General features: G+C 41.4%; 1 protein-coding gene and 1 pseudogene across 1 annotated transcript in view; one reads left to right on the top strand and one right to left on the bottom strand.

Annotated features, from left to right (window-relative positions):
- The window catches only part of LOC135700743 (uncharacterized protein DDB_G0271670-like), a 37,907-nt gene extending 11,609 nt beyond the window's left edge, over nt 1–26,298 (top strand). The window contains exons 3-7 of the mRNA XM_065221372.1: nt 4,819–5,326; nt 5,388–5,492; nt 5,561–5,704; nt 5,768–6,153; nt 23,606–26,298. Coding sequence (XP_065077444.1) covers nt 4,819–5,326; nt 5,388–5,492; nt 5,561–5,704; nt 5,768–6,153; nt 23,606–23,940 — 1,478 coding nt within the window. The 3' untranslated portion in view covers nt 23,941–26,298. The remainder of the gene's footprint in view (nt 1–4,818; nt 5,327–5,387; nt 5,493–5,560; nt 5,705–5,767; nt 6,154–23,605) is intronic.
- Nucleotides 20,713–22,153, bottom strand: LOC135700704 (uncharacterized; annotated as a pseudogene).
- Nucleotides 26,299–26,971: the final 673 nt, after the last annotated feature.

The following is a 26,971-nucleotide window of genomic DNA, read 5'->3' as shown; positions in this document are numbered from 1 at the left end:
TATTCGGACTGTTTGAAGATACCAATAAAGGCAACTTGCGGATCAGCAGTTCGGTCGATTTCTGATAACGACGGATCTCACGCAGGGCGAATGTGCCTGGCCGGTAGCGATGAGGCTTCTTTACTCCTCCGGTGGCTGGAGCGCTTTTGCGAGCGGCCTTCGTTGCCAACTGCTTGCGAGGAGCCTTTACTCCAGTGGACTTTCGAGCGGTCGGCTTGGTGCGAGCCATTTTCCTTGCACACGATGTGCTCACGTTGAAAGCAAACTGTGGAATAAAAAAAATGACTTCCATTCTGTTTTATAACATGCGTTTGCTGCGTTCAACCAATCAGAAACGATGAAAGAACAGAATACAACAACTAACAAGAAGAATTTAACCCTCGAGTAGGTATAAAAAAGTCGAAATTTGAAAAAAAATTTCACTTTCGTCTCAACCTTTATCAACGATACACTAACCATCTCCAACAATTACTGAACGCGGCAAGGGAGGAAAATGACTCGGCAAAGGAGGAGCAAAGCGTCATCGAAAAGTGCTGCGTGACAACATTCAGGGTATTACTAAACCTGCTATCCGTCGTCTGGCTTGTCGTGGATTCAAGCGAATTTCTGGGCTTATTTAAGAGGAAACTAGAGGAGTGTTGAAGGTGTTCTGGAGAACGTTATCCGTGATGCTGTTACTTACACCGAACACGCTAAGAGGAAGACGGTGACTGCAATGGATGTCGTTTACGCTCTGAAGCGACAGGGACGCACTCTGTACGGTTTCGGAGGATAAATTATCGGCTCAGACAAAAAAACCGGCCCTTGTCAGGGTCACCAAATGAATAAAAAAAAGGTGTTTTTAATTAACTTTCTTGTCGGGATTTGAAAGGTGGTAGGGATGTGATAAAAAGCTGATTTTTTCAGTTAAGGTTGTTAGATTTAACCTAAGTTGGTTGTTACTGGTATGAGATCTACCACTACTAATCCAGTACCGACAATCATTTTGCTGTGTTGGGGTAAGAAGTGCGTTTGCAGTGATATTCCAGTCGAAATACAAAAGAATCAACAAAAACCGCCTGGGTTGCATGCGCCTTGGTTAATCTGAGGGCAATCATAGTCATACTAAAGAGAATAAACAGGGAAAACCCCGATAAAATTCCTATTCTACTACACAATACACAAGCTACTGCTGCAGTTAAAAAAAATATTTATTATTTATTAGAAATCCACCGAACTGCTGATCCGAAAGTTGCCTTTCCAACGTCTGGTCCGTGAAATTGCCCAGGACTTCAAGACCGATCTGCGCTTCCAGAGCTCAGATGTTATGGCTCTGCAGGAAGCTAGCGAGGCCTATCTGGTCGGTCTGTTCGAAGATACCAATCTGTGTGCCATCAACGCCAAGCGTGTCACTATCATGCCGAAGGACATCCAGCTGGCTCGTCGTATTCGTGGAGAACGCGCTTAATTACCCCGTCGAAATCTTAACAAAAACCGGCCCTTTTCAGGGCCACCACAATAATTCAAGAGAGTTGTAGTGAACTTTTAAAATTTTAATTCGCTCGTTCCGTTCTAGTCCAGATTAAGTAATGAAGTAGAGTGTACGGGGGTTTGTTTTCGAGATTTTGAAAACTAACACAGTGGGTCCGGTATATGATTTGGAAATAAATTTCGCTTTATTTTCATGTAGCATCAAAGTGAAAAGGTCTTTGCCCAATCCACTAGAAAATAACATATATTTTATGGTACTTTCTAAGTAAATTTTATTATGTTTTCAAGATTCTCGTAGCATCATCCATTGTTAAGAATTTTAAAATTATTTTTCGAGATAAAATATGGCTCTGCGAAGATTCAACTTTCGATATTCAATTGTCGGAAAGGCATTAGAAAATTAATAGTTAAACTCTTTCTTGATAATGTTGTGGCCCTGAAAAGGGCCATTTTTCCAACGCGCTTAGCGTAGTTGCCCTTGCGGAGCAGACGGTGAATACGACCGACTGAGAACTGCAGCAGCTGGGCATTCCATGACGGCGGCCCAGTATACCGAAGCACTGGCACCAACGCACTCGGCGTAGTTGCCCTTTCGCCCCCAGGCTCTGCTGCCGTTGCTCTGCTTCCGCTGCTCTGGTACTGCTACTCTGCTGCTGGGTCGACGATCGGATAGACAATGATGGAACGGGCGACCTTGTTGGACGCTTATATAGTAGAACAGAAATTATCAGAGGTGTCAGATACTCGCATCTGATGTCTCGGTTGGAGAAAGTATAAGACTATAAAAAATCAATCGTTTTTTCACCATCTTTAGACAATGGTTTACTTTTAACCATTTTTCAATAGTTTACAGAATGAAATCAATAGTTTTGAAACATTCAGCAAATAGCTAGAAATATTTCCAATCGATTGATGCCATTATCTCGTAAATCTATCGAGAGACGGTTGAGTTATTATCGTTCAAAATCTTTTAATTTTTCGTAACTCATCCAAAATGACTGTTTTCAATTTTGTACCCCCGTATGTTGCCGAAAGACGTTATCTAACGTCAAAAAAATTTTTTTTTTGAGTCTGCGTAAGCTGGAAATCATTCGGCCTGATGACCATTATAGGCCTGAGAGCCGGACACCAGATCCCACCATAATAGACCTTTTTGACGTTTAATCGTCTTTCTCTATCTAGTACACATAGATGAATGAACGGTTTGTTTTCCCACTAATCTGTTTCCCTCTTGCTCGATTTAAATGGTGTACAGTAAGAAATTCTCGTTGGAAACCAGGCCGCCAGAGAAATATGGTCTTTAAATATTTAAATATACCCGCTTGGTTGGTCGAAACTATGAAAATATGAAACTGCTTACAGTTAAAAAAAAGATTAGATTATCGTAATTCTTGACATGTTTATCATGTTAAATCTTTGAAACTTCATACTATGGAAAAATATTTGGAAACTTTTTTGTTACACATACAAAGCGTTTATGGGACTGATTCAAACTTAAATAATGGGCACTCTAAACTTTTTGTCAAATTTTTAAGCATTTACCCCGTATTCTATCACATTCTCTGATTGGTGAAATGAGCTTTTGAGTTTTTTTTTTTTAAATTGGCTCAGTTTCCAATAAAGATTTTAAACTTGAATCAAATTTAGGTAGGGTAAACCCTCCTATAGGCGAAGCGTTTACCCTACTTGTTGTTCGTTGCAGATAATTCTTTTGATACGTTATGTTATAACGTTGTACAAATACTGAAAATCTGCCAACCCTGCCCACCGTACGATTGTAAATAGAGAGAGAGAGAGAGCGCGCGAAAGCGAATGGCTTCCAGAGCAAGAGATTGATTATGGAGAGATAACTACTCTCCACTGGAGGTTCTCGGTCACCCAAAAAGCGTGCATGTATGTGGCAGAATGGTGAGTCCATTGAGTGGACGGAGCGGAATGGAATCCAATATCCAACAATGACGTAGATGCGAGTGGGTGGTTGGGATGTTGCATCGATATGTATATGCATTGGTGTGCGTTAGAATACATACGGCAGTCGGTGGACTCGATGGGTGGTGGAGTGCGTTTAGTGAGCCGGTGAAGCGAAACAACAACCCGAGAAAATGTAGCTGCCTACCTGTGCTATTGAATAGTAGGCATAGAATAAACATAGAAGCATAGAACCGGGAGAAGGGGGAAATAAATTAAGCAGATAACCGATGCAGATATACAGAAGAGTGTAAGTACCTGACCGGTTGCTTATTGCTGCCCGGTCGGTTCTAATTTGGATATCATTTCCTCTCTCGCCTCGCCGCACTGTTATTATATTGCTTTGCTTTGAAGACTTACCTCGCCTTGGGCCACAACCCCCTTCCTGTCGCTTTTGGTTCTATTGGCCTTCGGCCAAAACTATGCATTTTTATAATAAATCGCAGTGGCATTCCTCGCAACAGAAGTCATGACCGAAACGTGAGTGATGTATTCTAACGTGGGGGGGTTTGGCCTGTGGCTTAGATCAAAGAAACCGAGCATAACGGGCGAGATGTGCGGGGTGCCCTTTCGCGGTTTCTAAATGCTATTGTTATCGATATGTATGAGGCAATGTGGGGAATGACTTCTGCTTTTTTAGTGTCTATGTTGGCAGAGGGGGATATCTAGATGGCGACATTCATACTGTTTGATGGTAGCTATATATTCGTGTTGTTTGTGGCGGATATATTTGATAAGAAGCTTACCGTTTTCGCTGGGTTGCTTGTGAGTAAGGGGAATGGAAGGGGGAGTGTGATGTGGTGGAATTGCGCAGTTACTGCGGTTTGTTTTTTTCTTCTGTTGTGTTGTTTAGTGTAGTGACGATAATGAACAAGTCACACTACAACGATGAAAGGGCAGATTGTTAGCTACCCCTGCTTGGATCAAGTTCGAACAGTATGTGGCAAAAGTGGTGTAACCGTTGGAATGTCGGTATTATTCCGTTTGACATATATAATCCATTTAAAAGGGAAATTATTTGATTATGATTGATTCGTTCATTTACTGAGATATCGAAAAGGGTTGAACATATAAAGATGAAGTATCCTAGATTTTGCCCATCACTGTGTATCAACCAACATGCACTTTATCGAACGTGGTGCACACGATAGGGGAGGCAATGTAAACAGATATGAGGATTCGAGAAAGCTTTTATTAGTACGTGGATGAACGTGATAATCATAATTGGGCCATCAATCAGTGATAAAGTAGTTGATTACGACATTGTAGATGTTGTTCGCTAATTATGGGTTTACAATTGACACTGGAAAGCACAGATGTAAAAGGGCACTTTAGTTTGATCATTATACTAACTGGTGAATCCGATTCCTTCTATTACAGACTATGACTCCCAGATCCTCGGCCAGAAGGAGAAGTCTCAGTCCACGTGTCTTCCATTGAGCTATGTGCTGCGGTTCATCACAGATCCATCGCGGAAGGAGAAATCGCTCACCAATGGCGCCACCGGGGGTGGCAGCCTAAAGGGTAGCCTCGGTGGCACTGGTCTCAATGGAACGGGTCTCACAGCATCCAGTGCTGCCGGTGGCGGTGGTGCCGATAGTACTGGCTATCAAAGCACACCACCGGGGACGCCCGGGAGTACCACTTCGTCATCGCTGCTTGGAGGCAGCGGTGGACTCGGAGGAGGTGGATCCGCTGGCGGAGGGGGCACTGGATCCGCCGGGAGCGGCTCCGGTGGAACAGGGGGTGGGAACGCTGGTGGAAACAGTGGCGACGGCAAACTTGCAACGGCAGGATCGGCTGGTACCGATATAAAGCGTAAGATTGCCATTAAACACCACAGCTACAGCATGTCGTCGTCGAATCGGAGTACAACGCCCACCGGTAGGTTATATTGTTACTTAATTGATAGATCATTACTAATACTCATTCTTTCGAACTACAGGTAGCGAAATGGACGACGATGATATGATGGTTTCCGAATCCGAAGACAGTAACGATTCTTGGACGACGGAAGAGTTCAGTTCGGAATTCATCATGCGCTATGGAAGCAGGTAATTTTACGCGTTTGATTTAACTTAAATGATTTTGAACTAAATATACGACATTTCCATCTCCGCAGGCGCCATTCGTCATCCGGCGGGAACGGATTAAATTCGTCTAACGAGAAACCATTTGCATGTCCCGTTCCGGGTTGTAAGAAGCGATACAAGAACGTTAACGGAATCAAATATCACTCGAAGAATGGCCATAAAAAGGACGGAAAGTATGTTGCGAAGCTAAATTTCCCGTCTGAAATTATTTTTAACACGATCCCGTATATTTTCAGTCGCGTCCGGAAGGGCTTTAAATGTCACTGCGGCAAGAGCTACAAGACATCGCAGAGGCTAAAAAATCATCAGCTCAGTGCTCACCAGAATCCGGTGGTGGATGCTGCCAGTGGGTCATTGCAGTCCGTCGTCACTGCCGTAAGCACCAGTGCAACTGTGCAGCAGCAGCTGTCAGGAGCGCTGGTGTCTCCCGTTTCGTTATCGTCATCATCGTCGTCGTCGTCGTCGTCGTCATCTTGTTCGTCCTCTGTGTCGTCCATCGTTGCATCCATATGTTCCTCCGCCAACAATACCAGCAGTAACCATCAAGCCGGTGGTGGCAATGCGTCGCTCAACGTGTCCAGTGCCGTCGCCATTGCCACCGCAGCAGCAACTAGTCAAAATGGTGAGTATGCAGGAGAGCTATCGATTTCACTGGGAAAACCTCAGGCACAGGAGAAGGAGTGTTCTTCCTCGTGGTAGCCAACAAACTACCGATGAATTCGTTCAACCAGGAGCTCCCTCCGTTAACCAGGATCCACTGCTGTGGAGCCGGGGTTTGAAACTCCCCCAAGCATTCAATTGACTTAGCTTCCGGGTGGAAACCAACTCATGTGCGCTGGTAAGATTGGCCATCGAACTTCAAAGAAAACGGACAGCAACCACCTCCACGGGCCCGATGGAGAGTCGGAATCAGACCCGGAACTGAATGTATTCCACGCAGGCTTCCGGATCCCTGTAGCATGTTCAGGGCAGAAGCGCTCGCTAGCAAGCCGATAGCCATTCGTATTATTACCACTCAGATCTGACACAGTCAAGCATGCTTAATATCCAGAAGTTCACTCCCAAGCATTCAACTTCATTTGGATCATTTGGATGCACCCAGCGGAATCGAGACCAGGACCTGAAACGGTGAGTGACGGCCATGGTTCGGACCTGCTGGACCTTGGACTGGTTATAAACAAGAGATCTCAGCATGTCCCGGCTACGAACTGGACACACCAAGGCCTCTCACATGTTCATAGACATTTCCAAAGGGGCAAAACTGCTTTTGTAAACTTTGTTGTCGGTGAAGGCATAGCTGTCCCATGTTGCAAAAGAGAAAAAAAAATCGAAAATAATTTAAGTCGATTTGTGCCACATGGGGGAATGCCGTTTGGCATCAAATAACTTGACGTAATGGTCGTTTAGCATAATGGATTTCGCCTCAACCCTGAAAAGAACTTATTTTTTTCCTTGATTTGTTTTCTGTCGATCTTGTTTTCCGTGCTGAGCATCAATGCTACCGACGCCAGAGAGGCAGCTCCCACACCTGGACCCTACCTATCGACCCATCAACTCATGAACCGGGGACCAACGGCTACTTATAGATAGAAGGAAGATAGATTTAGATGCAAGAGATGAAAAAATATTTTTTGTAAATTGATTCGCGAAATTTTTTGACAATCTTAAATTGAGATTTAGATGTGTCGCACCCCACGGGAATTTCTGGATCTCCGGCTATCCATTGAATTCCAGGAAACTCCATAGCTAAAAGAATTGTAGAACTTGGTGCGCTAAGGGTTACGACATATTGACGTTTGAACCTTTGTTTAGAAAAGCAGATACGGCTATATGAACATTCACTCTTGAATTAGTTTTTAAAAAGAAGAGTATGAGAAAAATGCCGTTGGTCATATTACAGCCAGTTCCCAACAGTTGTTTTTTTTTGTTTTCAACTCTCTTGGAGTGTGTATTTGTCATGCAGAATTTTTGTTAGCACCATACTATCTACAAGCCTACAGAAATTCTCTCAGACCTCCATCATCTGCTGGAACTTTGGCAACATTCCCGTACTCTGAGATCTATCAGGAACAGCTTGAAAGCCGGCAGCCCCTAGAGCTATTGGGGACTTCATGAAACTTAGGTACTCTACATCTACATTAGTTGTAGAATCCTGTACAGAACCTAATTGAGAATTGCAAAAACTCTCAGAACTACACTGTAACTTAAGCATCCATTTCTTAGAACTCCTTTATGCTCTGGTAGTCTGAACATTGTAAAAGCCTATTATAGATCTCACGGAATGTTAAGAACCGCAAGAAATGCTAGAATTTCTAGAACTAGAAAAGATATTCCAGTACTCTGAGAACTTCCACAACTTCACAGTATAAACTACAAGAATTCTCAGAACTCCAGCACTTTCTGGTACCTAAGTAACCAAAATGTTCCTGCAGACCAAAGTGTTCGGAAATTTTCCAAATATTTGATAGTTTCTAAAATTCTCTATCTACGGTAGTGGGAGTTCTTAGAACTCGAAAAATGCAGTTTAAATTTTTAAGATAGATGAAAATGATCTTAAATCGCCTTGAACTGCCTGCTTGTATAATGCATGAATTTCTTCCATGCGTTTAAATAGCTTTAGATCACCAAAACATCCAAAAATGTAGTTGAAGATGCTTATTTCAAATAATAGGCTGAAGTTGTATTTTTTATACGATAGATGAGGAGATGAAAGTATAGAGTTGATAGTTCCGTTAGAGTACGACAGTATGATAATTGTATATAGAGAGTAGAAACCGAGCAAGGACAACTTTTTAGGAAGGTACAAATCGGTTTGATCATCTCTCTCTTCACCAAACTCCCCCCGTTGGAGAGGGATGGTGAGGTGTATCCCCCCGCCACCACTGGCAAAAAGAGATGATCACCGACTCGCTTATGTACCGACGACGTGTTTTCTCGATATTTCTCTACTTGTCTTGCTCGAACATATGCCGGCCGCCTTGAAAAATTATGATTTCAATTGCAGTACTCTAGCTTCTATCTTTAATTTTGTTTTGCTATGCTAATTCTTCCTTATATAATAGACACATTAAACATTTGTACAAAATCAACACTATTGTTCTCCTGCTGAAAGTGGGATCGTTCAACCAGATTCACTTTCCTTGCCTACTGTTGCTGTTGATGTGGTCCATATTATACGAAACAGCTGATCAGTGGAAGGATTGTAATCCGCTGCTCGTAGTCGATCGCTGTTGTCATCTACTGGTGTGTCTCATCGTCGGTTAAGTTGGTGATGTTTCCCTCGAAGTAAGTGAATACGAATATGGAGTATCATGATAGAATGCAGTATAAAACCGGAACAACTTACCTGGCAGGCCGTGTTGAACTACCTGTAGATTTTCTACTACGAATATGATGCCTTCCAGTGTTGTTCGCTCGATGATGATCTCCGGGCGACGACGTGTGCTTGACAATTCAAATGTTTACTTCGCAGATTTGGTAGACGACTTCTTGATGGTTTCGGTAGTGCGGTGCTGAATCTCGCTTCAGGATAGTAGCCAATCTTGTTACCTCGATGGTTCAATAGACTATATGCTGAGATTTCCTCGGGTGGATCTTCGGACCAATTGCTGCTAAGACGTTGTTGTTTCAACGTGAATGTCGATGGACGGGATGAACTTCTTAGTGAACTTTGTTGGTGGACTGACAGGACGAACCGAACGCCGTGGTTCGATCGGTGGTGGTGTCGCGGACGCCCTCTGGCATCGATGATCTCCCGCTAATGATGACGTTTCGATGATTCCTGATAGGGATAGGTAGACTTCCCTCTTGACCGCTAAGGTTCGATTTGGCTCCCCGATGATATGATCGATCAGGTGAACTGGCCAAGTTCGCTGACGACCACTTCGTTGAATCAGGGTTTGAAGTGTACATCTTCTTGCCCGGAATGCAGTTGTTATTTGGAGCACTGCTGCGCAATGCAGGCGCTCGGCGCCTCTGTAATTTCAATTGAAATCAGGCGATAGCTCTGAATGGACACAAAATGCACCACACATGCAACATGTAACTACCACCGGACAACACAGATTACCTTATCTGGTCAGAGACAACACGAAATTCAGTGAGTAGCTTGAATCGTCCAAATTGAATGCAATAGGCGGTCAACTTTTTGAAATTTTAAGAAATACGTAACTTAACTGGTATGCGGCGGCCTCTCACCATCCGCCATTGGAGGAGTTCTAGTTCTCCTCAGCTGCTAAAGCAAGATTGTCTCGTATCGGTAGAAAGCATGCTTTTGAAATTGTTCTACGATAGCTACCGTCATTGGTTTGCACCGTCACGACTCGAACGTTCCCATCTGCTCCTGCGTGAACTTCGGTAACACGCGCTAGTGGGCACTTGAGTGGCGGAAGGTTTTCATCCTTTAGAACAACCATTGTCCCAACAGCGATGTTGTCTCTTCCAGTGCGCAAAACAGTCAGGTTCATTTAGTCATTTTGATATGAATATGAACTGCCATCTGCCTCATCATTCACTGCCTCGTGAGAGTCTGAATGAGTGAGAGGTAAACGAGTCACTGACAGCCGAGCACTCAGTCAGTACACTCAGAATAATTTTCACGTTAATGCTACGTGAAAACATACGTAGATTTATTCCATCGTACTTTTCCCATAAGAGCTATGTGATTCTCATGTAGGGGTCCTCATTTTATGAAACTTAACTGCCATAGGATTATAATAGGATTGACAGATCTGGGTGGATTCTACCAAAATTTGGGTAGTTTTGAAATAGCGTGTAGGCAGTCAATAATTTTACGCTCTGGTCTCTTCGTTTTGTCCACTTCGTTCGATGGTGTAGGTCTGACAGGTATTGTGTAGACCATTTCTTCCATATGCCTTGCATGCCTTGCATGAGGTGATGTATGTTTATAGCCGATTCTCTGAAACTCCAACCATCCAAGTTAACTTCCGGAAGTGTAATTAGAGGTCGTTGAATTAGAAAGTGTCCTGGTGTCAATGTCTCAAAGTCTTCAGGATCGGTCTAGAGTTCAGTACTGCGTCGATCTGTACGAGAATCCTTTGCATTTCGTCGTACACGAGAGTTCGAACGCCGATGCTTCCCACAGTCCTCCAAAGTTAGGTGATCGTGCAGGGATGAACTTGAATTCTATGCCTTCTTCAGCTGCGAGATTTACAACAGAATTCTGAAAGTCCCTTGACTTAACCAGATTGTGAACCTCAGCGATTTCTCGTCTTGCACCAACGAAGTTTTTTGCATTATCGCAACTTGTGGCTTTCCTCTGCGAGCGATAAATCGTTTGAAAGTAGCTAGGAACCCTTGTGTAGACAAGTCTGCTGCTAGCTCTAAGTGAACCGCTTTCGTTTCCAGGCATACGTAGATTGCGACGAAACATTTACTCGGTTGTGCATGACGTTGAGGGTACCTGATTGTGAATGGTCCACAGTAATCAACTCCAACTCGCTGGAAGGGAAAGCAGGGGAGAGTGACTCGTTCTAGAGGAAGGTCTGCCATAAGCTGTTCGTGAACTTGTGGATGTGATCGGCGGAAACATGCAACACATTCATGCAGTACTGTGCGAACAAGATTTCGGACATTCGTAAGCCAGAATCGTTCTCGCATGGCAGATATCAGCAACTGTTGTACTGCATGGAGATGCCTTCTGTGATAGTGAACCACAACAAGCTTGGCGAAAGGATGACGATAATCAATGATGAATGGATGTTTCAGATTTTCCGATATGATGGCATGTTTCAGCCGACCGCCAACGCAGAGTATGCCCTCGATCAGCTGAGGATTCAGTGACTTGATCCTTGAAGAGTCTCGTACGTCCACTGTTCAGGTCACTGATTTCTTGCGAGAAGCTTTCATTTTGAGAAACACGAACTAAAATTTTGAGAGTATTGTCTATTTTGATTCTCCAACTGAATATCTCGCTGGGAATAGCAGTTGGAAGCGCTGCCGTTACGCTTTTCTCCTCCAATACTGCCATTTAAAATTCTGCTTCTTGAACTCGTTGATCGCTAGGCCAGTGTTGATCTTCCAGTCGCAGCCAGCATGGACCGTGGAACCATAGTGTCTCATACTGCAACTGTGCGGGGTCATCCCTCGTGAGATAATGTCTGCTGGATTCTCCAGTCCTGCTACATGTCTCCAAACTCCCCCTCTCGTGATGTGCTGGATTTCGGAGACTCTGTTGGGGACAAGTTGTTTTCATCTAGCGGGAGATGATGATAGCCAGCACTTCACAATCATTGAATCTGTCCAGAAGAATGACTGCGCTTCCAAGTGGAGAGCAGTTTTAACCTTTTCATACAAATGTGCGAGCAGAAGCGCTGAAGAAAGCTCCAACCGAGGAGTGGTTTCACGCTTTTCAGCCTTCTTCGGATTATTCAGAGGAGCTACTCTAGATTTGGCTGTCAGTAGAGGAACAGACATTTCGCCAGTCTCCAACACGGTGCGCAAATAGGTGCAAGCTCCGTAGCAGGGCATCTGATCGTTCCTTTTTTCTAGCGAACGGCAGCAGCAGTATGAATTCAATTTCACCACTCCCTTATGTGCGGTACTTTGTATACCATTCAATACCCCCACACTACGCTTTGCATTCATACATACCGATGCACAGTAAAGCGAATAGATACCAAAAAGCATTCCCACTTTCTCTTCTTCAAAATCCTCTCCCGTACAGTCGCTCCCTTTCGCTCTGGTTTCATTCCCATTTTGATTTCATTCAGGTTCCTTTTTTCGTTTTGGGTTGGGAATGTCCGAAAAACAGTCAATGAACGGCATTCATCGAGCAAAGTGGTTGGTGTGTTAGATGCTAAAAAATAATATGTTGGTTTGAAAGAACAATGTTTGGTTTGTGAATAACAACATTCAAGAATCAATATGATTTTTGTTTATCAGAATGAGAGTATTTGAATGAATCTACACGGTAATTCTAGAATACTCCTTTTATGACTATGTTTTACACATTTTCGAGAATACGGTTTATACGTCAAAAAATGTTTAGATTTTAGTTACAAATGAAGAGTACTTTTTATGCATTTTCGAGTATGTCAACGACGAACAAAAATGTGTAAAAAGTAGTCCCCGCTGAGAAAAGAAAATTTATGCCGCGACGTGCCGCCATTTTCAAAACAGCGTTCATTGGAAAAGCAGCGTTTTAATTCAGTTCCCGGTCCCGGATTACTTTTGTAAAAGTGTCAGCGGTGGGTCAGCGGAAAATGGAGGAATTGTCAAAAGCTTTGCAACAGGACGTATTCACGACACTGGCAGGTAATTAACGCATTTACTTTTATTGTCAACCAAATAAAAAAGGACATCGAGTAACCATTACGTGTTAAATGAAATTTTCATCTAAATGTAGATCATGTCCGCGGATGGCTTTGAATCATGGGACAACTGTCCAGAAAAGGCGTTAGAAAACCGCCAAACGTGATGCCATTGGGAGTCGAGGAGGAGTTGGCAGCCCCGCTGATTCGATGGATTGTTGTAAGTGTTTTTAATATTTTGCTATTTTGAAAAATTCATATCGTTATCTTTTTATCAATAGGAATCCCTTTCGGCGTACGCAGTTCTGCATAATGCGCCGGTGCCTCCCCACATTGTTAACCAGGGAAACGTCTACATGATGTTCATTGAGGGCCTAATTTTTTCCTTGGGTACTAGATCAGTCCAAGCAGTAGAAACATTTGTAAAAAATTTCATTGTATTTAACTACAAGGTACCAGCTACATTGATAAAGCTGGCTGAATTAGTTGAAATACTTAGCTATAAAGTAAAAATGAGCAGTTCACGACTCTCAGTTAACAAACTTTGTAATAAAATGCGTGAGACGATTGATGCGAATAAAATCTAGAAAGGATTTATTCCATTTAATTAAATAAATAAGTAAATATTACCCTTAAAATTCTTGTGCATTTTTATTCAATATTTAAAACGAACTTGAAATACAAAATTTGTTTTATTGAAGGTATTACTATGCATTAAACAATGCATGTGGGAGTATAAATTACGCATTTATACTTTGTTCGGGGTGTCAAAACTACGCATTTTTAAGTTTACTATGTGGTGTAAAAAGTATGCAGATTCTGACGTACATTAGATTTACGCAAAAGAGAGTAAAAACAGTATACTCCTTTATTGGGTAGTCCCATTTTCCAAAGAAAGAGCGTACTTTATAGTCATAAGAGAGTTTGTTTTGATTACCGTGTATAGTGCCTTTTCATATCCAGAACAACATGTGAAAAGGGCATACAAGCTTTTTGTAAACAAACCTTTGTAGGCCCTTTTCTCACCAACCGAGGGTCGCCCACGCAAACCAGCAATATCATCGGGAAGGGGAAAGTGTCCCCTACTCGGTGATGTTAAAGGTTTGCGTTGGTGTCATATTGGTGGCGAGAAAAGGGCATAAGAAGGTTTGTTTACAAAAAGCTTGTATGCCCTTTTCACATGTTGTTCTGGATATAGGATTGTTTAATAAATTTTATTTTTATTAAATTGTCAACCTATTAACTTCTACCTTTTAGAAATTCATCATAAATACATTCGCACGGGTTTCAGACCTTGCACTGGACAGTTTTTTAGCGGACATGTTTGGAGGCTGTCTAGCAGGTTCAAGCGGAGACCCGAAATGTATCCCAAACAAAACGCTTCCAGAACAGTTAAGTGTGTTGGATGTTGGATTGCGACAACCACACCATGTCAACGTTTGGGAGTACTGGGTACAGAAGAAAATCATGCAAAAGGATCTCTTTGAAGCAGCTGCTGTAATTTAGGCCGTTCCATCGATGCAAGTATCAGTGGAACGTGCTTTCAGTGCTCTGGCGTTAACGATTTTAGATCAGCGCACATCCTTGGGTGAAAACACCCTAGAAGATTTGCTCACTATCAAAATAAACCAACCAACTCAAATAATAGAAGTAATGGAATGGTGATGATTTAATGAACTTCAAGGCAACGTGCAATCATTTTTTAACAAGCAGAGACATAAAAACCTAAGTCTACTCTACTTAGGTTTTTTTATTTCTATGCTTGAAGTTCATTAAATCATCACCCTTCCATTACTTCTATTATTTGAGTTCAACAAGTAGTAGAGTAGATGTTTGGGGCCTCCCTTAGCTCAGTCGATAAGGAGCAGCTACAAAGCAAGATCATGCTGGAAATGGCTGGGTTCGATTCTCGGTCTGGTCTAGGAATTATTCGGGTTGGAAAATTTCTCGACTTTCCTGGGCATAGAGTATGATTGGACTTGCCACACAATTATACTACTGCAAAAATGGTACAGGCATCGGAAGCGCTCAATTAATAACTGTGGAAGTGCATCTAGAACACTAAGTTGAGAGCACGAAATAAGCTAATATGCGATAAGCAATAAGCTTGAAATGCGAAGAAGAAGAAGACTAGATGTTTGTATATTTTTTGACTTATTAATGTCATGTCGAGTTCTTATATATCATCATCGTATGACATTTGACGAGTTTAGTCACGTTAGCTCCGTAAATATTAATATTTTAATAGATTTCTTGAGTTCTAAAATGGTATCAAACATCCATTTCCGACTTCTACAAGTTACGCTGTTTCCGGAAATATCCATGTTGTATGGTATTTGCAGATTCATAGTGTTCTAGTACATCGGAAGTCGTTATCTTGTATTCCAAAATGGCGTCGAAGATCCATTTCTGGCATCTACATTCTGCACCGGTTCCAAAAATATCCATATTGTTTGGTATTTGACGAGTATTCATAGTGTTCTAGCATATCGGAGGTCACCATCTTGGATTTCAAAATGGCATCGAACATCCATTTCTGGTATCTACATTCCACACCGGTTCCGGAAATATCCATATTGTAAGGTTTTTGACGAGTATTTATAGTATTCTAGCATACCTGAAGTCGCCATCTTGGTTCCAAAATGGCGTCAAACACCCATTTCTGGCATCTAAATCCCGCACCGGTTCCGGAAATATCCATATTGTATGGTATTTATCCAGTATTCATAGTATTCTAGAATATCGGAAGTCACCATCTTGAATTCCAAAATGGCGTCGAACATACATTTCTGGCATCTACATTCCGCACCAGTTCCGGAAATACCCATATTGCATAATGTTTGACGAGTTTTCACAGTTTTATAGCAAACATAGGTCGCCATCTTGGATTCCAAAATGGCGTCAAACTTCCATTTCCTGCATCTACATGTCACACCGGTTCCAAAAATACTCATATTGTGTGGTATTTGACAAGTTTAATTGTTTGCCTAATCGTGCGGGAGTCCTTCATTTACGCGAAATCCGCGTCGCGGATCGCTGTTTTCCAACGCTTAACCCGCTTAATATGACTGCCGATATATAAAAAAAGATATCATCGAGATGAATCGTATCATACGTATATATTCCAAGCGCTGCTATTTCACACTGGAAAGGAAAATAATGTGTGTGCGAAATGCTTCCGTGCGGTAGCCGATAGGTAATCCGTCTGAATTTACAGCTCCCGCAGTTGGCGATCCACTTGACCAAAGCAGAAGGAATGAATTTAAAAATCGGCATCTGCAAAGCAACTGCACAAAGCACAATGCAGCGTAGAAAGGAAATCTGACTGTTTTTAGATCCCATTCAGTGCGACTGTTTTTTCATCAGGTTCAGTGAATGCCGATCACTGCGAATGATGAATGCGGAAAATGTACAAGTTCATGCAGTCACAGGCAGAATGCGTTCCCTCTTCAAGCCCTGCTCCGTAGGCCTTGTTTGATGCATCGCAGAATCCATGAAGTTCAACAACTGCGCATTCTTGCTGTATCTAACCCAACGAGAAATCGTCAATGTGTCCAGACCTGCTAAATTCCGCTTGTACTCCCGCCATTGCTCCTAAAGGTTCTCGTTCAGTGATTCATCCCATCCACATTGCTTCCTCCACAGGTCTTGGATGAAGATCTTTGCCTGAACTACAACTGGTTCTAATAGGCCAAGTGGATCGAATATGCGGGACACATTCGAAAGCACAGTCTGTTTGGTCCGCACCACTTTAGGCTATTATTTGAAATTAGCATCTTCAACTATGTAAATCGTTAACTTCACGCAGAAGTAAAACAAAACAAATAATTAAAGCCAAAAATGGTTAAAATGGTCGGAAAACACGGAAGGAGCTACTAAACCCCTTTTGGCATAATAGTCGTATGACATAACAGTCGTTTGGCATAATTGATCAATGCACGGAATGAACTCACGAAAAAAACATTACGTTTGAGCGGTGCCGTGGTTACTAAAAATGAACACATGACGTAATGCTCGCGTAACTTTAGAAAAAGGCCTTTACAACTTTTATAAACTGCTTTTTAAGCCCTGTTCGTGCAAACCGAAGAACGTCCACGCAAACCATGACCACCAGCGGGAAGGGGAGAATGTCCATAGCCGATGGTGCTGTTGGTTGGCATGGGCGTACTTCGGTTCGTGCAAAAAGGACTTAACAAGTTGTTTATAAAAGTTGATATTTCTTTTTCTAAAGTTACGCGAGCATTACGTCATGTCAAAACAACAATTGAAAAGGCCTCAACTCCATTTTGTAAACAAACCTTGTAAGGCCATTTTCTTGCAAACCGAAACCTACATTCGCAAACCTAAAACACAAGCGGGTAGAGGAGAATTTCCCCTACCTGTTCATTTTGTTGGTTTGCGTTGGCGGACTTCGGTTCACGACAAAATGGAGTTGAGGCCTTTTCAATTATTGGTCTTGATGTGTTCATTTTTAGTAAACACGGCACCGCTCTAGGATTGGGCGATCTTCAGAGAAAGATCGATCTTGACGGGTCGATCTTATATTTGGCTCTAGAATCGATCCACTGATTAAATCGGTACCAAAGAATCGATCTTTGATAGATCGATCTTATGGTTTTTATATCAATTGACCTTTCAGACGTTCATAACTCGGACACTTGCATAATCCCAAGTGCTTAGTTTGCTATCCTTACTTGTGCTCTAGCCAAAAATGTTGGTTTGTTATTGTTATCTTCACTTTCGGACTATGTATACGCTTGTTTCCGTTGGAATCCCAAGAAATTCTATCAATTATTCTTTTATTTCATTAAATGTTATCGTAACGGTAAAGAGCAATGAGCACAGGAGAGAGGTAGCGAAAACCTTCAAATTTTGCTGAATTCATAAATATTGGAAACGCAAATAGTGACGCCATTGTAGGGAGCAATGCTGATGTTGACGTTATGTTCCTTCAATTTACCTCGCAGTCTGGTGTGATAGTAAATCGTTTTTTCAATGTAAATACAATTACAAAATTTAACACCTATTGCTTTTTGAAGATCGAAAAGATCGAAACAAGAGATCGATTTTTTCGATCTTTTCGTGGACAAGGAATCGATCCGAAAAATCGGAAATCGTGATGAAAAAGATCGATCTTCCAAAGATCGATCCAAGATCGCCCAATCCTACACCGCTCAAACGTAATGTTTTTTCGTGAGTCCATTCCGTGCATTTCAATGCCGTAAAAAAGTGTTATTTTATTAGTGTTCAACAATAACAGTAAATTTTTCCTCTATTTGGCATCTCAAAACTATTTATAAGATATTCAAAGTGTTTTGTTACTTCATACGTTAAATTTACGATTTTCACTTCAGTTGGGAGGAAATGCTATACTAATATCTACATGAAACTTTAGTGCGATATTTTATTAGTTAGAGAAAGTTCTGAAGAGGATAGAATATCAATGTTTTGCCGGAATGCCAATTCCCGAAATGATACATTTACCGTCATTTATTTTCCCCGAACGAGCAATTCACCGGAGTTTCATTTATCATTTATTACTTTAATTAAAATCAGTGGTGTCGCCCTAACCTCAATCTACCTGTTCAACAACTCTCAAAACGTAAACAAACAAAACAATATTGGTTTCAATGGATACAAATCAGTGAAACTAGAAGACCCTATGCCTTTTGAAACTGATTTGAAGGTAAAAATGACCCTAAACAACGATTTCAAAGTGGTTGAACAGGTAAAAAGTGAGGTTACGCGACGCCACTGATTAAAATGTTCAAAGATGGAAACATTCTCTTATTTATAAAAGTATTTAAATGAAGAAATATTCGTTTCTATAGTGAAATATTCCATTGTTTATCAAAATATTGGGCTTGGTATGTATCGAAAAATGTTTTTTTTTCCGAAAAATGGTATGTTCCAGAAAATTGCCATATTAAAAATCAGTTTCTTAATATAATCGAATCAATCCCAAATGTCGCACTGTATGTATTTGAAATGTCACAAAGTACGGATTTTTAAAATAATTGTATTTTTTTTTCTTCAAAAAAGGTTGTTAAAGCGAGTGTTACAGTCCACGCTTTATTATTATTATTACGCTTACAATTTTTCAAGTATTATGCAAAACGACTATTATGCCAAACAGGGATGGATCGCTCTTTTGGGGCTTTTTCATTACGTTTTAATATAGAATGCTTACGTTAAATCGAAGACATCATATCAAGAAGACTGGCAACTTTGCCAGAATCCATGCGACAGACACAATAGCACTGCGCTAGAGTGAAGGTGGAAGCAACGCATAGAAAAATGAGCAAATACACAAACCTTTCTTCTGAGGATGTAATTTTTGCTATCAAATTCGTTCGAAGCATTTACCTTTGAGCGGCAGATGTACTTGTCTCAGAGCGTTCGTATGAGAAAATGGAAGAGTTGCCAGTCTTCTTGATTTGTTGTCTTCGGTTAAATCCAACTGCATTTTCAGTTAACCCATCTTAAAATAGATAGTTTAGCGCAGTGGCGTCGCCCTAACCTCAATCTACCTGTTCAGCAACTCCCAAAACGTAAACAAACAAAACAATATTGGTTGCAATGGATACGAATCAGTGAAACTAGAAGACCCCATGCCTTTTGAAACTGAATTGAATGTAAACATGACCCTAAATAACGTTTTCAAAGTTGTTGAACAGGTAAAAAGTGAGGTTACGCGACGCCACTGGTTTAGCGCTATTAATCTCTCTATCAAAATTAAAAATTACCGCAACGTTGAGCCACACTGTTTCCACTGAACTTACACTTGAGACCGCTCTCGAGTGCACCTTCAGTGAAAACACAGGTACCATTAATGAACCAATTTCCGCTCATTTAAGCCAATTTTATGTTTTCTAAATTCACAAAAAAAACCGTTAATATGTTTTTAAATGTTTTTAGTATTATTCGTTAATTCAATCCAGATACTATGCGAGAAAAATCAGAAAAACATCTTAATCTGTAGATAAAAATAAAAAATAAAAATACTGTTACCTGCACCAGTTACCGCTCACGGCAAGATCAGGTGTTCCAATTACCGTTCAATTTTTATCCAATTTTCCGGTAATTTTAATTGATGGTATTTTCATTTCTTTTCTTTCTTTAGATGGATAAATAGTTAGAGTTTCTGTAACATTTTATTTCATTGCTGTAACACTAATAATACCAATTTTCATTATACAGTTTAATCCTTTACGTTTGCATTCCTGTCTGAACTTTTGGTCGACGAATTTTGATTTTTCTTTTCTTATTCTCTTTCTCTGCCTTTTTTATTTCTCGTTCTCTTCGTTTCTGCTGTTTGTCGTGTTCCACCTTTTCCTTCTCCTTAACTTTAGCATCCATAAACAAGGCGAATTCTTTGCTAGTGGCAACAGTAGGTGGACGCAATGTTACCCGCTTTCGTTGCACCGATTTAATAGGATTTGGGTGGTTGAAGGATAAATTAAATGCCGCTGTGTTATCCGTATTATTTTCCTTTTCGCTATCACCATGATGCTCTGACATTTTTAAAAGTCTATCATCATTAGATGGTAACTGACCGAACAACTGTTTCTGCGTTGCGTATTTGTTGGCCATATTAGGATCACAATCTGTGGGATAGAAGAACAATCGTTCATTCAGCTATATAATTAAAAAAAGTTTAATCTAAATAACATACCGTCATTAGCCTATCCTCGAAAAACAATTTCGTCATCACTTAGTTCATCCACAAGAATGGGTTGGGTGCCACTATCGAAAACCTTACTCCTGTGTTGATTTGCTTCTACGGGTTGGACAAGATTCCCATCGCTGTACTCAAGTGCTTCCAAAGACTGATTGTCACTGCTGAAGACGCTGCAGCTGGTTTTCAAATTCCTCCAGAAGTAGAATAGGTTAGTATCAGTTATGTTTCCTTACCATAGGAGCGAATTCTGTTGGATTCGAAATTCGGTAATCTGTTGTACGGTCAGTCTGCTCTCCAGTAGGCTTATTAGTTTTACTTCTGAGGAATCTGGTGGTGTACCAGACGACCCATCAACATTGGCACTTAATGGTAAAGATGAATAATCAACGGCATCGGGACACCACGGATAAATTCCACTCCGCATGAATCCACTTCGAACGACTGACTCTTTATTAGTAAAATTGAGTAAAGCTTGCATCATAAGAGGACATATTTCAGGTTTAGAAATTGGCGACATACCATTATGTATGCGGAAACTCAGCACTTGTTCATGCCAGTGCTTTTTAAGAGGCCCAAAAAAACTGACGTCAAGGGGTTGAGTCAGATGCGTCGAGTTTGGGAAAAGTGCCACTAGGATTATTTGATGGTCGTTACAAAATTCAGCGTTCATCAGAGAAGTGTGGCTTTTATGACCATCTACGAATAAGATGACCGGAAGTGGTATTTTTTCTTTCTCGAGCCACGGCTGAAAAATGTTCTTAAGATAATCATAAAATGCATCACTTGTCATCCACCCGCTCGCGGTTTTTCCAATCCCCCAACCTGGTGGAGCACTTTTAAAAATTTCTCCAGGGAGCCGGCTTTTGTAGGGGAATAGCACCAGTGGGGGGAGTAGGTGGCCGTCGGCGCTAGCAGTAAACAGTGCGGTGTAACTTTCTTTATCATTGTTGGCGTAGATAGAATGCAGGTGTCTGATGTTCTTCGATGCCAAGCATTTCTGATTTCTCACGACTAATTCAAACGCGGTTTCGTCAAGGTTGAAGATCCGGTTGGGGTTGTCCAGTAAATATTCGAATCCCTCCTCTTTCAGATTATCACGCACTTCTTTAAACCACTGACGGATTTGTGGTTCGGCCACGGTAGCTCGATATTTCGCAAGGATGCTCGGCTTCCGTTGCGAAATTTGTTTATGCCGTTGCATGAAGAGCTTGAACCATTTTTTGCCGGGTATTCCTTTCTTGAAAGGGGTATTTTTATTTGTTAATTTCACAAACTGAGCTACACTCAGTTTTAGGTGTTTTTCAGTGATTGGGAAACCAGAGCGTGCGGCATGGGTCATCCAATCCACTATCCGGGTTTCTTCATCCGATGTCAAAATGGTTGACGGCCCGGGTTTGTTCTTACAATATTTATGTAGTAGTTTATCGCGTTAAGTTCCTGCCGGAACACCGTAGTGAGCAGCAGCTTGCCGTATGGACATCCCACGTTTTGCTGCGTCTACTGCCATTTCCATCGCCTTTGCGGAATATCCCTTCTTCTTTGCAGTTGGAGTCATCCTAAACAAGACAAAGTGAAAGGATAGCGAGCGTGAATTGGTTCTCAATAAATTTTTAGCGGCCCTGAAAACCGCTCAATACATTTTGACTCAGATATATGTAAAAACCCATTAGTTGTCATGAATCTTTGTATTAATCATAAATAAGACACTCAAATCTACCTACCTGTGCTAGTTTTAGCCCGAAATATCACGTAAACAAAGAACTATTCACTTAAATTGAAATCATCGACATACTAGCCAAAACAATAACATCGCGTGACGTTTGACATTTTCGTCGATAAAGAAACTGACCAAAAACTTTTTCTCAGCAATAAGACGTACGTCAGCAAAAGTAATTAAACCAAATGAAAATTTAGGGTTTTTGAAGTTTACGTATGTTTACAAATGTATAAACAGAGTACAATTGATCCGAAAAAATAGCTGTTTTTTGCAAAATTGAGCGGTATATGGGGCATGAGCGGAGACTGGTGCACTGATGGTAATTTTGAATTATGATAGGGAGTTTAATAGCATTAAACTATCTATTGTACGATGGGCTAGCGTCTGGCTGAAAATCTCCTTAATAAAGACAACCAACCAGCAAACCAACTGTGATAGAAAGTCTGTTACTCACTTATTCCTGCTACTCACTTATTTCTGTTACTCTTGGTGATTCCCGAATATGCTGGATTCAACCGTAGGTTCACGTCGTAGGAACGGAATAGTACTGGAAATCCGTCTTCACGAAGATCGGCTTCGACGGCGGTGGACTTCCGGCGGACTGACTATTCTGTCATTTTAAACAGTCTCCAGAAGGGAGCATCCATAAATGACGTAGCATATTTTTGATCAATTTTAGACCCCTCCTCCCCCCCCCCCCTCGTAGCGTATTTGGCTATATCCAATACATGGTTGGTCACAAATTCTGAAACCCCCACCTCCCCCCTCAAATGCTACGTCATTTATGCATGTTCCCAAAGAGAGACTGTCCACCAAATGGACAGTTAGATAGGGAGCCTAAATTGTGTCAAACGGGGACTAACCAGAGAGATCCCCAATAAGAGCGTAGAGGCTATAAGTACTTGTACTGAATAGACTCCAGAACACAACTGGTTTATTTGGAAATATCTTGACTTTGGTTAGAGAGAGAAAACTGGAGTAAGAACCTTTTTTCTAAAATATTGCAGATTTGCAATTTGCCCCGTGATCTATTGCTTTGGTTGTTTGTGCCTCGTTAGTTGTCAATATGAATTCTATAACAAAAAGTAAGGAAATGGCCCCAAAGAACGATCCATCACTGATGCCAAAACGGCTGTTATGTCAAATAGCATTATGCCAAATCGGGTAGACCCATATGAAGATAGAATACGTTTGGTAAACGTTATTGTCGATTTATCGAATTATTTCAAGTGAACCCACGATCTTCTGCTCGCTGAGCAGACACTCGGCGCACTGAACCGCCCAGTACCGTCTGGACAATCGCGCGGTTGCAGTTAATACTGAATTCTGAGATGGTATTAACTGGGCAGTGGTGCATGAATGGGCGCAAGATCTAACCAAGGTTTCCTATTTTCTCCCATTGCAGCATCCTCCTCCTCGAGCTCGTCGTCATCCTCTTCGTCCTCATCGTCGTCGCTGGCCGGTTCGCCCAACGGAAAGTATGACAATCTGGGCATCCTGACGCCGGCCACATCCCCCAAGCTGACCCTGATGGGTGGCACCGGTGGAACGGGAACGGAAAACCTGCTCCCAATGACCCCGATCAGTCCAACCGGTGGCATTGGTAGCAGCAACAGTGGGGGCGGTGGTGGAGGAGGCGGTGGAGGTAGTAGTGCGACCGCTAGTTCAGCGCTGGTAAGTAGTAGTAAAGCTCTGTCGGCGGCCACTCTCGTGGGCCAGCTGCACACCGAAGAGACGTAGCCGATACTCAAGAATCTACTGCTGAGAAAGTGTTGAAGGTGAACGTGACCGCAAGCACCGCATGATCCTTCGGGTTTGAGCTTGCGGGTTTCGTCTTTTTCGTTGTTTTCTTTGAAAAAAAGAATCGTTAGTAGTGAAAGAATAATACGCTTTTTATCTTTACCGACACCGTGGTCAAATACAGAGAGAGAGATGGGGGATATAAAACAAATATTAGACAGCAGAAGATAACCGGCAGATATACCTACCTAAGTAAATTTAATGCAGATGCGTAGTTTAGGGCTTCAAAGGTTCACCTATTCAAGATGGTTCAGATTTAGATTTGAAACAAACACTAAACATAGCATAGTAACTTGGTCTCAGAACAGGAAATAGATCACCTTAATACTTGGTAGCATGTAGAAGGCATTACACATATTCTCTCTCTCTCGCACACACACAGTCAGAAACTAACCACCTCTTTTCACGTCGCTTCTTTTATTCGTCTGTCTGCGCGGTGGACTTTAAACGCCGACTTTTTTTGTTTTGTTTATTTATTTAACTCTATAGCAAACTCCGTACTTAAGAGCAGAAGCTAAATTACTGAAACTGTATTGTCACTGTCGGTTAAGTTTTCGTTCTCGTTTTTTGTTTGTTTTATGAAATTTAAGACCTCATACTTGGTCGTGTCCAAATTTTGCACTGTTTTAAAAAAAAATTAGGCATCTATTCCCTGCAATTAAATTACATCTCGACGTTCACTGGAAAGAAGAGAAAACGCGGAAAACTAACTAGAACGATATACTAATATCAAAGAATAACAAATCAGATCTCAGATTCTCGTTCGCTTGTAGCTTGTTAACATACACATTAGGATGAGAGGAGAACTGTTTATAGTAAAGGCCAGCAGCGGCATTGCAACGACGAAAACGAAGAAAGATTGATAAACTATTGATACCAAAATTTAAGTCATAGGATCTTTATAGATAATTAATATATATATATATCTTAAAATCAATGCAACAGCCTGTTGATGAAAATTTAAAATACAAACAAAACACCTACACATAGTACACATATAGACAAACAAAATTGTATAAAATATAAATAACGAAATTGCATGAATGCCATCTTCCTTCGGTTGTGACGAAACAAGCAACAACAGCTACTAAAACAAATCAAGAAGAAAAACAATGATCACACAATGGTTCAAAGAGGCTACACACTGCTGGCTACACTTGTAGTTGTGTGCTGCTGCGCTCCGAAGAAGAGTCGGAAAATTATTAGCTAATCAGAAAATCAGCGCCGATGGGGAAGGTTGATCCGGTCTGTCCGGGTCGAACTTGTGCCCACCGACCGAATTGGTAAACAAATGCTCAATACTAGAATCAGTATCAAGTACCCAATCACAACCACAGCGCCACCCATACGAACATACATACATACATACATAACAATATGAAAGCACCCATTTTCATTGAGATTATCATCGGCAACGTTTGTAGTTTTGATTGCACGGAGAAGCTGAGCTGCGTTCATTGTTCAAGCGCATTATTTTCTCATTTTTACTGAGGAAACGCATCGTTCATTTATAAGGTAATAACGATTAATGTAAACATTAATATTTGTGTTGATTCAAATGCTGTGATTTTTACAACCCCCCTTTCCCCCCTGTTTCTCGTCATCGCCCACGTCGCCATCCCCCGCATTTCGATGTTTGTGATTTTCCCCATATATTTCCTCAGCTCCTTTCTGTTCCATCAAATTTGGAGAGAGCCCTGCGATGAAAGTCTGAGGTCGAACGAAAGTTATCTGAATTAAGGACTTGGAATTGTGACCACCGGAACATTGAATCGAGTTGACTCAATTTCGTCAGAAGTCCTAGACAGAGTAAAATTTTCATGGAAAAGTCAACTCACTTTTGAGCAGTTCCATGCAAAATAGCGAAAACAAGTTGAACTGTTGAGTCGACCTTCTCCGATTTGTATGAAACTTTGCGTAATCGTTTGTTGTGGGCAATGATTCACATTTTTGCTAAAATTCGGCCATTTTGAATCTAGTAATACTTTCAAAATGGTGCCCTTGAAATTTTTCATAAATTGTAGCACAAAAACGGCTTTTCTGATCGAAATGACGTCTGAGCCAAAGTTGTTGACATTTTTGATACATTTCAAGAACGCCATTTTGAAAATCTCTTCAAAATCTTGGCCGATTTTTAGCATAAATGTGAATCATTGCCCATAACAAACAATTGGGCAAAGTTTCATGCAAATCGGAGAAGGTCAAGCTTTTCCAATTCGTCATTTGGCGTGGAACTGCTCTTTTGACGAGAATGAGTCGACTCGAACTTTAAGATTTGAGCTATAGGGGTAAGAGGGGAATAGTGAACAGGTGAGGCATAGTGAGCATCCCGTGCACCAGCTTGAACTTCCGGCCGTTCGGAAGAAATTTATTGGTGGTAAGATTCAATATCATAATGATATTGAATCTACTACCAGTTGATTTGTTTCATGCAGCTAGAGATTCCGGGTCAAACTGCGGGATGCTCACTATGCCCCACCTGTTCGCTATGCCCCTCCTCCCCCTATTTATGCGATATTTGTGCTCCGAAAAAAAAAATGGTAGTTCAACTCAGCCATTTATGTATGTATTTAAAAAGTTTTAAAAATGTTTAATACCTGAGAAGTTTTTCCAAGAAAATGTTTTGAAAACCCCCGTCGATAACGCCCAAGTTTTGCGCAGTGTTGCCAAACCAGACTTTCACCGCGGGGCACTGATTTCCTCTCATAACCATCATCTGTGAAGTTGTATTAAATATTCTCGATTATTTAAATTATTCACCCAAAATGGCATCCCGCCAGCCCAATTCACCCACCCTCACTTCGTGCTGTGCTACCCCTCGTCCTCATCCACACGACCGCCCCCTCCCGTCTTTGTTATAATTGTTAGTAGTACCATTAGAAAACCAGGTAGTCGTAGTAGAGAACTAGTAGCAGTCTAGTAGAAGAAGTGGATATTTTGTCTTTTTTCCTAGTGAGTAAGGGTCGTCGAG

This window comes from Ochlerotatus camptorhynchus, unplaced genomic scaffold, assembly GCF_037179485.1.
Source record: "Ochlerotatus camptorhynchus isolate MF236.1 unplaced genomic scaffold, CSIRO-AGI_Acam_v1.1 ptg000141l, whole genome shotgun sequence".
Taxonomy (NCBI): domain Eukaryota; kingdom Metazoa; phylum Arthropoda; class Insecta; order Diptera; family Culicidae; genus Ochlerotatus; species Ochlerotatus camptorhynchus.
Note: the sequence above shows the minus strand (reverse complement) of the source record. Positions and strands in the feature narration are given on the sequence as shown.